This window comes from Colossoma macropomum, unplaced genomic scaffold (genome assembly GCF_904425465.1).
Source record: "Colossoma macropomum unplaced genomic scaffold, Colossoma_macropomum, whole genome shotgun sequence".
Classification (NCBI taxonomy): Eukaryota; Metazoa; Chordata; class Actinopteri; order Characiformes; family Serrasalmidae; genus Colossoma; species Colossoma macropomum.
This window is the reverse complement of record NW_023494805.1, coordinates 33,746,642-33,759,812: the sequence shown is the minus strand read 5'-3', so window position 1 is coordinate 33,759,812 and position 13,171 is coordinate 33,746,642. Positions and strand designations below refer to the sequence as shown.

At 36.5% G+C, this 13,171-nt stretch overlaps 1 protein-coding gene across 18 annotated transcripts in view; it reads right to left on the bottom strand.

The window, feature by feature from the left end:
- camk2d1 (calcium/calmodulin-dependent protein kinase (CaM kinase) II delta 1) overlaps positions 1-13,171 on the bottom strand; it is a 95,582-nt gene that overhangs the window by 13,129 nt on the left and 69,282 nt on the right. For 10 of the 18 annotated variants that reach the window (XM_036597796.1, XM_036597795.1, XM_036597800.1 and 7 more), the window contains exons 9-14: positions 12,995-13,089; positions 10,304-10,426; positions 9,419-9,502; positions 8,680-8,722; positions 6,231-6,265; positions 904-963 (exon numbers count right to left, since the gene is read on the bottom strand). In XM_036597796.1, the coding sequence (XP_036453689.1) occupies positions 904-963; positions 6,231-6,265; positions 8,680-8,722; positions 9,419-9,502; positions 10,304-10,426; positions 12,995-13,089 (440 nt within the window). The remainder of the gene's footprint in view (positions 1-903; positions 964-6,230; positions 6,266-8,679; positions 8,723-9,418; positions 9,503-10,303; positions 10,427-12,994; positions 13,090-13,171) is intronic. The other 8 variants (XM_036597805.1, XM_036597807.1, XM_036597806.1 and 5 more) reach the window with 1 other exon arrangement.

Sequence of the window (13,171 nt, the reverse complement as noted above, 5' to 3'; positions counted from 1 at the left end):
CGAATCCATACATTTCCCAATTAAATACTGATGCACCAAACAAAACATACTGATATGTTTAATAAAATCATTTTAGAACATGCAACAGTTATCAAAGTGCAGAAACAGGCAGCAGAAGTCATTTTAACTATACATTCCTAATTACAGTATTGTCAGTTGGGGTGTGATTTTTACAAATATTTAATACCTATACAATAAAAAACAATACAATACCTAAATTTAACTTAGGTATTGCGATGTGACATTGCAATATATATATATATATGTAAAATAAAAACAGGCTTTATCCTTACATACGTAATGCTTTTATTCAGAGCAGTTTAGAATGGCAGGTGTAATGCATTAAGAGTTAAGCCCAGTGACTCTTATTGGTATATTATAGCTATGTTTCTGACTCCTGCCTGAACAGAAGATAAATCCCTTTTTGAGTGTGTGGGGCGAGTGTGGTACCCAATACACCTAGTCAGAAAAAAAGCAAAGCATATTGGTATCCTATTAGTCTAATAAAGAGCTTAATATGCTTAATTTTTTATCTCAGATGTGAGACTTAATTTTGTGGTTTGGCCCTTTTTTTCTGTTGTGCGAGTCATTTTTTCACATATGCAATACTCAATACACATTAAAAACATTAATAAATAATGAAACGTCGATATTTTGGCCTCTATGTATTGGTACCATTTTAAACCCAATCTACTATAATGTTACACTCAATAGATTTTTTTCACCACATCTAATAAGTCGTCTGCGGTGCAACAGATTATTAAACAAGAAAATTAGGCAAAAAAATTACATGAAAAAAGGCAGCAAAAACACAGGACAAGATGAGAAGAGATATTCCAGTGATGAGAGATGACAGACTGATAGACAGACAGACAGACAGACAGACAGACAGACAGAGAGTACCAGAGCAGGAGAGGGGACGGGCTCTTTGGGGCTGGTGACTACGTTGGCTTTGTTGTTGATCTATAAGGGGGAGGGGACAGAAACAAGACAAGCAGAGCTGACCAGTGAGGGAACAGGAAATGGTGAGATCCACTCTGAAAATGCAAAACGTGTGGGGCTATTGCATAAACAAGCAGCTTTTTTGGGGGTTTGGAAAGCTGAACTAGATAAATGACCGCAGTACTGAACAGACATCAGTTGCAAAATGGATCAAATGGATAGTGCCAAAGCAGAAGGCTTAGTTCGACAATAGCACCACATGTTTGGTGTCACATGCATGATAACTGTTCAACTAGGCCTGAAAAGGAAAGAAATATTCTAAAAGGCATAAAATATGACTTGAAGAAGAAGAGAGGAAAAGTGAAAGGAAATTAACACTGTTCTTGTAAGCTATTCCGAGATTTCCTGAAGGAAGCAAAGAACTCATTAATCACACAGTGAAGAATTATTTCTGTATTGTGGATATAACACACCCCATTCTCCCAGCTTTCTCATTGCTAATAGTTAGAATGAGGTTAGTGAGAAATTGCGAGAAAACATAGTGGCACTCCCATCTTCTTTATGTGAATATAAATGAGTAAGTTTGTTTTTAGACCTGCTCATGGAGGGTGGAATTAAAAGTGTTACCACAACATGTTCTCTGCTAAACTCAACGGTGACAAGTAAAGTATCCAATATCAAAACAGTGCTTTAGTGCTTCAGTCTTAAGTTGGTCAAAGTTATATTGGAATGATAAATGACAAACTAAGGCCCTGTTTCAATTATTTTTTTTTTTAAAAAAACCTTTGTCCACTTCAACTCTCCACTTGGATGTGCATCAAACCTACGTTACACAAGTGGTCATTCACCAAGAGTACACTGTTCAAACGAAACACACTCTAACTTCAGGGAGCTAACTGGCTGGCCACGTTGTCAATGTAAAAAGGTTTTTTTTTGGGTTTTGGGTTTTTTTTAAAAGTCTGAACATAATATACAAAATATGTGAGTATTTGCTTTGTCTGGCTATTACCTTTGCTGTAGAGCTGTGGTGTAGTACCTGTCTTTTGGTTTTTGTTAGCTGTGTCACCTTAAAAATGCTAACTAGCCAGCTAGCAATGTAAAGTGATTAAGTTGTATCAGCAGTCATGTATGAGAGATAGAGTAGTAACTTAAAGCACAGCAAATCAAATGCTACTGTTTTGATATTAAGCATTTTATAGTAGTTTACTGCTATGGCTTATAAACAGCTCTGTTATTTTCCTCTGAAAAGGGAAATGCACATGGACACAATGACTTCTGGGCAAGTTTTGCTGCTGAAGTCAACATTTGTGGCCACTCTATTCCTCATCCCGCTGAGGGCTCATCAAACACCTTATTAAAGCAGTGGAACAGCTCTTAGGTGGCGACAGGGATCCCATCGAGGCGAAATGAGGAGGCTAAGTGGACGAGTGCTTGTTAAAACTGGGACTGAAATGGCGGTGTGAGAGTCAAAAGTTAAGAAGCCAAGTAAATTAAAGTGAATAACAGGCTGTGGCCATATTAGGCCTTATTAAATCAAACTTATGGGCAATATCTATCCCAATATCAGTTGGATGACCTGTTCCCCAAAAACTTAAGAAAGAAAAACAGGGGCTGGATTTTTTACGAAAGCTTTCTTAAGAAAAAACCTGCGAAGGTTCTTAAGATAAACACTAAGAAGTTTGTAAGAATGGGCCACATTCACCAAAATCAACTTTTTTCTTAAATTTGTTCTTGAGAAAAAGTTTACATCAGATTCATTACGTGTTCTTAAACCACAGAATTGTTCGCAACTCTTGTGTGTGCGTAGATTCCTTTTTACCCAAGAATGAATCCCAAATAATAAAACATAAGTGAACAAGAGAATCTTTGTGAAAACTACAGAAGTAAATTTAGAGAAGAAAATTCTTCCTAATAATAATTGGTAAATGAAGCCCAATGGTCTTAAATGCATTTCTCAAAAAAAACCTTACGAAGTTCTCAAATATTCTCTTAAGATTATTTTAATTATTTTCTTAAGATCACAGGCAGTGCCCACATCATCAACTCTTACAACCTAAGGCAAGTGTGAGGCTACTGTAAGGTTGAGAAAACTTTAAGAACAAAATGTTTAAATTGTTAAGAAAATAGTTGAGAGAAAAAAAAAAAGATTTCTTATGAAGTTATTTGAAAAATATTTTTTGTAACGGTTTTTGCTTAAAAATGAAGTTAAGAAAAAAAAAAAAACAAATTTAAGAGGATTCTTTCTTAAAACTTTTGTGAATCCAGCCCCAGATGTATTGCAACTCGATAAGGTCCAAAATTTAGCTCTCACTAAAACATAAAATTTTACGAAATGTACTGGCAGTTTATGCACTATTAAAAAATATTTACAGGAACTTTTAATCAAACACACAACTACTCTCCAGTTAAAGAAACTAGAGTTAAGCTACTGCCATATATTGAATATATTTGAATGAATAAATGTTTAAATATGTCTATATATTTATTATTTCTCTATGCAGTTTGCTAAGGGGAAATGAGAGACTAATTTAGGATCTAGGAGGAAGCTACGGGACCTTCACTTTCACTCTAAGACTCTCACCATTGGAATCTCAGTGGAATTAGACTTCCTTTTCTGTGTTACGACGTTGCAAAACAAAAATAAAAACACTCACTTTGTAAATCAACATAATAATTAATTAGCCTTCCTATCATTACAAACAGCATATATACATAATATATATAAATATTAAACAGCTTTATCCACAATATGATTTAATCCCTGTTCATCATTTACAAACACATTTTTCAGTCTATAGGAAAGGTGCTTAGTTCCCCCTGGTGTTTCCTTTCTATTGACATTAATTTTATTACTAAAACAAACAGACGTTTGGAGGAGAGAGTGCACATACCCCCACACTCATCTTAAACTAATCCCACTAAATTACACAGTCTGGGATTTCTCACCCAGCAGATGCTCAGCTTCCTGAAGCTGATTAAAATAGACTTCAAGTGGATTTAAGAGGAAATTTCCCAAATGGTGTACATTTTAAGGTGTTTATCATAATATTAGACTTAACTGCTAAAGGGAGTGAGAGGGCAAGAGAGAGAAAATGGGTGAGAAAGAGGAATGTATGAATACAACACACATTCCCAGGTGGCTGGGTGTATATATTAATTTTTCTTTCTTTTTTATAACATTTGATGTGTTATTTTCCCTATTTTTTACATTGTATCATTCGATGGTAGTTTATTTTCATTAATATCCTTAATTCCTAAATATTCTGTTAGTAAATAATTTTGAAATGTCTTGTCATGACAATCAGCCATATTATAAAGATTATTATTACTACTATTATTACTATTATTATTATTAGTAGTAGTAGTACTAAACCCTGGCATATTCCAACCCCATTTTTACTGCAAAAAACATACAAACATAGAAAATGCTACTGGTATGGGAATAAACATACAAATATTAAAGGTATGGAGTGGGGCTCAAAACTTTGAGAACACATTAATATGCATGGCACTCTTCATTGTGGTAAAAGAGCCTCTACTGTATTACAACTATGGACACAAAATCTCTCAACGCACTTTGGCGTGAGCCTTCATTAAGGAGAGACACTTTACTACACTTGGCTGTATAATATTCAGATGCTCACTGAAGGCTTAGATTAACTAGATTGGGCAGTTTTAGAATAAAGTTGGTACTAAACTCTGCAAGGTAGATCCCCAGGAGTCCCATATGAGTGCTAGGTAGATGAACACACACATATTATTAACATACATGTTTTACAGTTCTGTCAGAGAGCACCCGTCCATTTATGTAATTTCCAGTCAAAACAGCCATTAAGTAGCAAGTTATTTACTCAAGGGAAAAGGTAGAGAATGTGTATTTACCAGAAAGGTTTGCCCTTAATCCAATCTTTTTGTGAGACATGTTTTAATTTTTTTAAGGAAATCTGCAGGGATATTTTTCCATGTTTCTTGTAAAAACCTCAGTGTTAGAAGTTGGTTGCATTTTCTGCACCTTACAATCCACATGATCCTAATCACAAATGTAGATCAGTCCATAAAACCTTACTCCAAATGTTTAATCTCAGTGTTTTAGTTCAAATTCTTTTCTTTTTTATATCATCCTGCCTTCTTTTCTCAGAAACAGCTTCTTATCAATTACACATCCTTTCAGACTCTCAGTGTTGAGTTGTCTTCTCACAGTGGAAGGATGGACAGAAACATCTGGATTTTTTTCAGATTTGAAGAGTGGAGCTTGATTTTCTCTCTTTTTCATCTCTCAGAGATGAAAGCTTTAAATGCTGTTTGTCTGATGGTGTCAGTTTTAGTCCATCAGTTCCATTTTCTCTGAATCGTTTATTTATTTTTCATTTGACTTTCCCGCTTCTTATACAAGTAGATTATATCTACCTGAAATCAGACGCTTCTCCTTTAGACAATTTAGAGCACATGAGAAACAAATTACCAAGGCAGCTGAGCTGAGTTTAGGTAGTTGCTTGTGTTTGGGTTAATGTTAGTGTCCTTTGAAGGGAGGCATAATGTCAGTGACTGCATTGGGAGCAGCTTCTGCTGGGAGGACACATTTGTAACTGGTTTGTTTTAAGATTGAAAGGATGCAAAGTTAAAAGTGGCAGCAGATGCACAGATGTGAAATGTGGACAAATTAAATTCTCATTGATTTGATACTACACTTAGTGTTGGAGGCTTTTGTGTATATTTCTGTATACGGGCCCCTTGTTTTTTTCTGACCCAGCAAAAATGGATAACTTGGCAGCTTCGACTGGAAATTAAATAAGCAAAAGAGTGGCCTCTGACTTTTAAACAGCACTGTAAATGTACTGTATGTACAGTTGCTTATGTGAATGAAATAAGAAGAGAATTAAAGAGAGGAAACCAGAGAACAGCAGGAAAAGTACATTTGCAAAAAACTATACAGGGCGCAGCACAGTATCAAAGAGAAAGATAGACAGATAGAAAATATAAAAAAGATAGAAAGATAGAAGATTGAAAATAGTGTGAAAACAGAAAGAAAGACTGATACTTAAAAACTGTAGGATCGCCATTGAAGGAAAGCTTCAGTCAATACTACTAATGTTGCTAACAATGAATGAAAGATATGACCACCAATTAGCATTATGATAATGACATCATGCTAACTGGAGGAACTGATGGCGGAAGTCCTGTATACGCAAATTCAGTGAAACCAGCAAGCTGCAGTCCATCCTTTATTTAACCTGCTTATAACACAACAAGTGCATTTAGTACAGAAACAAAATTAAAACTAAACCTACCTTAACGCCATCAGGCTTCTTGTACGGATTCTTGCCTGCGTGAAAAAAAGAGGGTGATTAAACAAGAGAGATTAAGAGCTCATCAATATACACTGCAGTGACCTGCGCCTGTACACACACCCTCACTCGCACTGTAGCTCAGTCAGTGCAGCAGGTGGCCAATTAGTCGTGTACTTCTCTCACACTCTAGTGGAGGTGGCAACAGTACGGAGACAAAGATGCTTGTAAAGGGAGAAAAATAGCTTTTGAATGACAGAGTAATTTATGTAATGCAACTATAATTATCCTAAGTACCTTGTAATTATCTGTGGGAATCTGAGTTTCATGCAGTGCAGGGGAATAATGTCTCTCTCTCTCTCTCTCTCTCTTTCACACACACACACACACACACTTGCATGGTCAGTGACATTTTTCTGAAAGATGATAAATTCTAGCTTCTTGCTTACTTACCAAACACACACACACACACACACACACACACACACACACACACACACACAAACACAAATATGTATAACTATAGGTGACACACATAACAGGACTGCTGCTTTTTAATACCTTTTCAAGACCTTAACAAAAGGCGTTGCCCCCGAATGAAATGCATAAAACCTTCATGGCACGTCTATCTTATTCCAAACGACTGGAAAAAAACATGGACATATGCTTCGTGACATACGCTTGATGATTACACAAACACTGCTATTGTCTAACCCTTCATTGTTAGTCAGGACCGCTGCCGGATAGATATTCCTGGTTGGTGGACTATTCTAAACTGGTTTAACATATACAATCTCTCTTCAATCCAGTCTTTATATCTAAGGTATTATCTAAGACATTTTCAAACATCTTATGACCTTAATTTTTTTTCATCTATTTTAAGACCTTAAGACTTTTTAAGGAGATGCAAGAACGATGCCCTTACAATTTACCTGTATAAAACGTTTTTTCCCACAATTTTTAAAAATATACAACATCTGAACAATGGATTTTTTTTTTTTCCGATGCAAAATAGGTCAAAATCTCAATTGGTCTCTCTTTTTTTTCTAAGCTTGCTGGTGACATTTTCTATAAATCCTGACAATGCCTATACTGTGCTCAGAAAAGTGTATCAGGGTATAATTTATCACAATAACAATAAAACGTCATCATAATGTCCTGTCCTAAAGTGACTATTCAATAGAAAGACAGACAGACAGACAGACAGAATCTCCCCGAGACACTGTGGTGTGGTCTGAAGCAAGTTCTTTAAACAGGACACCTGCAGAATTCAGCTCCAGCCTAAATCTGACTGACTTGAACCATGTAATTAAGCGGACTTATAAACTGCATCAATCAGGATTGAAAGTGAACTCTTCAGGAGCAACGTTGGAGACCACTGGCCTACAGAAACTGAAATAATCTTGTATAAAGAAAATTCCTGCTAACTGCCACACAGGACAGCAACTGTCAGGTTGAAATTCTTGTAGGAGGTTTCCTTCGTCATTGATCATGAGTTCATTTTCCTTCAACAACCCTCACTGTTAAATCTTACCAAGCTGAAGGTCAACTCGGGCATTCAGAGACTTTGTCTCCTTTAACTCGTTAAAATGCGCTGTCAGAGGAGCTGGATGATGGGCAGTAAAATGGATCAGTAAGTGAAATTGGAGCTTTTTGAGCGTTACCGTGTTTCCTGTAACTGAAGAACATATGCTGTCTTATTGTTGGATGCCCTGTGACAGATTCTGAGCAACATGCAAAAACGGCATGTTGATGAAAGATCAAAATCTAAGAATTTGCAGCTTTGTTAGATGGTTTTTACATATCAAAATACATGTGACAACACACTGAGATGTTACAAATGATGAAGAGTATAATGAAGGCAAAAACAGTTATAATTAAATAATTAAAAGGTTAAACCATGAAAGATACTGCAAAATGTTTTGTGTGCTGTTGGTTAAATAAGACTGTCTTTATTTATTATTATGACTTAAGATGAAGATCAGATCAGAAACTGTTCAAGCAGAAATCCAAAAGGGTTCAAATTTCTCCTCACAGTCATATTCAATAATTCATAACATTAATTAGTCCTCAGATTTCCTCGCAGGCTCAATACTCCAAAATAAACAAATGAAAAAACGAATATTTGCATTACCCAGTGCAACATCACTGAGTGGGATATCAAGCAGATTCATCGTTAAGAGTGAACACTTATGAGAAGCGCTTGCTTTGGAATAAGCTATAGGAGGTAAGAGATCAGGAGATATTACAGAACAATCACTTGGTGAATTTTTGATAAAGCTTATTTTCTATTGGTCTGTTAGAATGCTGAATCTGAAAGTCCATGAAGGTACTACCTGACCGCTCTGATCATTCCTGAAACTCTCAATAAGCATAGATCATTAAAAAGAGTCAAAGCACTAAAGAACACATTTTTGAAGACTGAAAAAAAAATATAGGTTTTGTATCTTACTTGTGAAGGTCTTTGTGGCCAGCATGGTGGTCAGGATAGCACCCTGCAAGAGTGAGCAGAGATGATCAGCGTGAGAGCAGAGTTTAAACTGGTTTAAATTATAACTGTGTTCAACATTAGTCTGAGATAATAATTAAGTCCAAGACGGTGAGAGTCCACCTGCTTTCTGATGATTCTAGATGATTTCTAAAGCCACAAGAAATGTCTTACATTTGTGAAGAACAGGTTTGGGCAGTACTACATTAATAAGACCCCATAGTAATTACAAATTATAGTGTTAGATTTATGTTCCATGTCTATATAGAACTTTTAATTTCCAAATAACTCAACTTTGTGAGGTTATTAATTTATACCAACAAGTGAAAAGTAAATGCATCGTTTTCAATTTATCCTTCAATAAATCATGAATCTTATAACCACAGCTGAATTGAGGATGGGTTCAGGCTATTCTATCCACCTCTATAACTAAGCAGTGTGTGACAGCACCTCTGACATATAATGAATTCAGGTTTTCAGTCAGCAGAGCAAATAACCTCTCCTCCTACTCCATGTCAAACAGGGCACTCATTTATAGATCTTTAAAATTTGGAGACTGTTTGATGGTATGAAAACGAAGATATCACTCAGCTCTATTCAGGGGCTTCACATTTGAGGTTCCTGAGTTCCACTGTGTCTCCAGTCAGACTTAACCAAGTTTTACAACTGAAGCCCTGCTCCAGTGCGTGTGTATGTATCTCACCTTAAGTTTTCTCCTTGCATTGAACTTCTTCAAGCACTCCACAGTCTCCTGTCTGTGCATCATGGACGCCACTGTGGAGCGTTGCTATAGAAACAGAGAAATTAGTTAAAAGCATGGCTATATATACAGCTAGTACAGTGTATGATATGGTTATATATAGCGTACGTAGGCAGGCTCTTACAGCATAATGTGTAGGTGTATGTACTGGAATAACTAAAAATGTACCAAATGTCAAAGCATGATTTAAAGGGATTTTAGAAAGTCACATAAATAGAGGAATAATAACATGAAAATAATCAGAAGAAGGTCTACAGAGGGATAATAACAAGCCTGAAGGTCTGGGTTTAAAGACTGAAATTGAGTCTGTTAATGAGTCTCTCAGATGAAATGGTATTACTTTCTCTATCACTGTTGCTCAACATGAAAAGCTTTTTCTGAAAACGAATGTTTGAATTCAATTGTAAGTAGACGGTAAGAAAGGTGTTTATAGCAATATGTACATATTCTATGGAGGGGTGGATTATATGACCATGTGATATTGTTACTGCAATACGTCAGAGTAAGTCTTTCTGTGCACATACAGTGAATTTCATCAGGACTTCCTGAACACTGAACAACTGATCATTTCATTGCAAAGAGATATACTAGGACCTCCTGAGTGGCATAGCTGTCTACGGTTTTGGCTTATTGTCAGGAGATGATGGGTTCAAATCCCAACAATGTTGTGATAAACTGTAATTGTGCATTAAAATGTGCAGAAGTGTGTTCTCTGTAACACATTTTCACTTAGAAAATCCACAAAGCATGTTATTAGACCAGAGGTGCCTAAATTTTCGCATACAACTGTAAGTGTATGTGACAGAAAAACAAAGAACCGAGACATACGCAGATCCAAGGGTGTTTGAGGGCCTCTGCGGCAGTGATGCGTTTGGCCGGGTTGATGGTCAGCATCTTATTGATTAGGTCTTTGGCCTCTGGGGTCACTGTGTCCCACTCAGGAGAAGGAAACTGAAGATAAAACACACAAACACACATGAGGTTAATTATGCATAGTCACATTCAGGTGCTGAATAAATACATTTAATTAATCTTAGATGAACTTCAAGTTAATAAGACAGCCACAGTGGACACGGCTATGTTGCAGCAGCGTACAGCAGACTGTTGGTATGCTTGCGTAAGGCAGGACTGGTACCCTGTGCTGTTAGCTGCTGACACTGGAAACACTGGTTAGCCAACAACAGCAAGAGCTGAAATGCATTAGTCATCATTTAATGGTACTTGACTACCCCTACACAACCTTTATGCGTGGGCCTAAAACTGAGTGCATACAGACACGACATGAGGGGCCAAATATGACTGAAAAATGCTCAGCTTACTGCCAATGACCTATTAGATGTCTAACAGTTCAGACAGATGCAGGTACAGTCATTATGTTGGCCAATCATATCACAGAAAAGTCACATGCCCCCAACTCCCATGACTTTTTTTGGTTCTTGTAGTCTTCTCCTGTTTATTTGTTTGCTCTTCAGTATGGGTGAAAGACCTTTTTTTCCCTTTTTGGTTCCCATCTTTGGTTTCAAATCCTTATCACACCGAGTCACATTCACAAGAGACAAACACAGAGATTATAGTGGCATGTCGCTTCCTTACGTGAACAAAGGGTTAGGTCAAAAACTGCATACTTATGAGATGAGAAGATGTTCTACATGCACACAAACAGTCTTTCATCTAAAGCTCACAAAAGCCAAACACTGAGTTCCTGGAGTCATGATCGATTCCCAGTGCTGCATTACATTATAAATTATTCTAATAACATTACAGTTACTGATATAATAAGAATTCTGTTACTTGTGATATTCATCTCTCTAAGAGAACATCATTAATTGTGCATGATTCACTAAAAACATACATTTCCTCAAGAATTATCTGTGCCTGTGTGTTAAGCGCAGTGAAGTTGGCAATCATTCATTTGAAGCATCTAATCTTGCTAATATAAAACTGATAAAGCACTAATCTCTCCTCTAAACAAGCCGGAGTTTTCATTTAGAAACAGCTCTGTAAGCTTTAGAATTTATTTTGATTAGGTTTTCTTTTGAGGCAGCTGTTTTTATAGCATTTCTACAGGCTATGAGCCATTCATAGTTTTACTCAAGCATGACTGGCTGTGTCTTGTACAAAAGCAAGTACAGTAACATGCCTTTTACAGTACATTTACTGTGATTTGATACTCCTTTTTTTTAAACAAAGTACTGAAAAGGACTATCAGGTTTTCTCTTGTACTTCGAAGTTGGTACAGATTTGTATAGGTTTTAGCAAGAAACTAGTAATGAGTAATGGTACCCACTGCACACACACTGCCTATACATCACCAGCACCATATATGGATTAGGCAGACGGACCCTTCAAGGCAACATATTTATCTCGTATCAAACAACTGCTTCATAGATAGTCTGTCTTCAGGAGCAGCAGATGTGGCTGCTGAGCCTATTTACTCAGCAGAAGCAGTAATAAAGCAATTAGCCACTCAAGGCTGAGCATTACAGTGACTTTTACTATGATTAAGGAGATTTATTATGCATAACACAAAGTTTTAATTGCAAAAATGGCACCAAAATGCAGTACAATTTTTTTTAGTAATGAATTTATTAATAATAATCAGTGTTAGCAATTTTTCCCACAAGCACCGTAGTCTTAACAGTAGGCTTTGGTTGTCCAGCAACACAAAAGTCAAACTTTTTTCTATAATTTGCACAATGTCTTAATGATTAAGATTACTGCTGATATTAATCTGGACATTTCCACTGATTTTGCCAATGTTTCCATTATCTAAGTAGGCCTAACTGTATCTAATATTGTAATGGTATTACAGCTTACAGTGTATTGTAATTTTTTTTTAAAAATAAATTGGTTTATTATGACAGAATTGCACTGTCATGCGTTGGTCATATTTGTTTATATCGTGTAACGCAGAACAGTTTTGAACTTGACTTAGACAATCAGATCTTAAAACACACTTAAAACTGGCCGATTTTATAGGAGAACTTAAATGCCACTAAGGATCTTTATTCCTACAATTTCTGTAAAGTCCTTCCTATAGTGACAAACTACAATACTCTGTGTGACCTGGGTTTCTTGATCACTTGGGTTTCAGAGGACTGAGATTTTCTATTCTTGTAATGATTTCCTCTTTGTGTTAAACAATTACCATGAATGAAGTCACAGACAACGAACTGCAAGAAGCGCAAGCAAAACTTTTATTGTGAGGATGAAAAGAGGAAGCTGGCAGAGAAACAGAAAGGAGTGTTTGAGAAACTCTTAGAGAAACTTTAATCCAAGTTTAATCCAAGAGCTTTGAGACAAAGCCAAGCTGGAAAAAAAGTCACCGTGCTGCTCATTTTTCCTCACTCTCTCGCTCACTCTCGCTCTCTCTCACTCTGAGATAAACGCCATCTGAACAGGTCAGGGGAGTCCAGGCTCAAGCTAGGCTTTAAACTGTGTGCTGCTCTTTACCAATTTGCCAGAAATGAGAGAAAGAGAGAGAGAGAGAGAGAGATAGACTTATAGAGAGAGACTCACATCGTAGGCACCAGCTTTAATCTGCTGGTAGAGCCTGTGTTGGTCCTCGTCCCAGAAAGGAGGGTAACCCACGAGCAGGATGTACAGAATCACACCTGTCGACAGGAGATAAATCACACTGTAACAATAAATATATATATATATATATATATATATATATATATATAAAAAAATAAA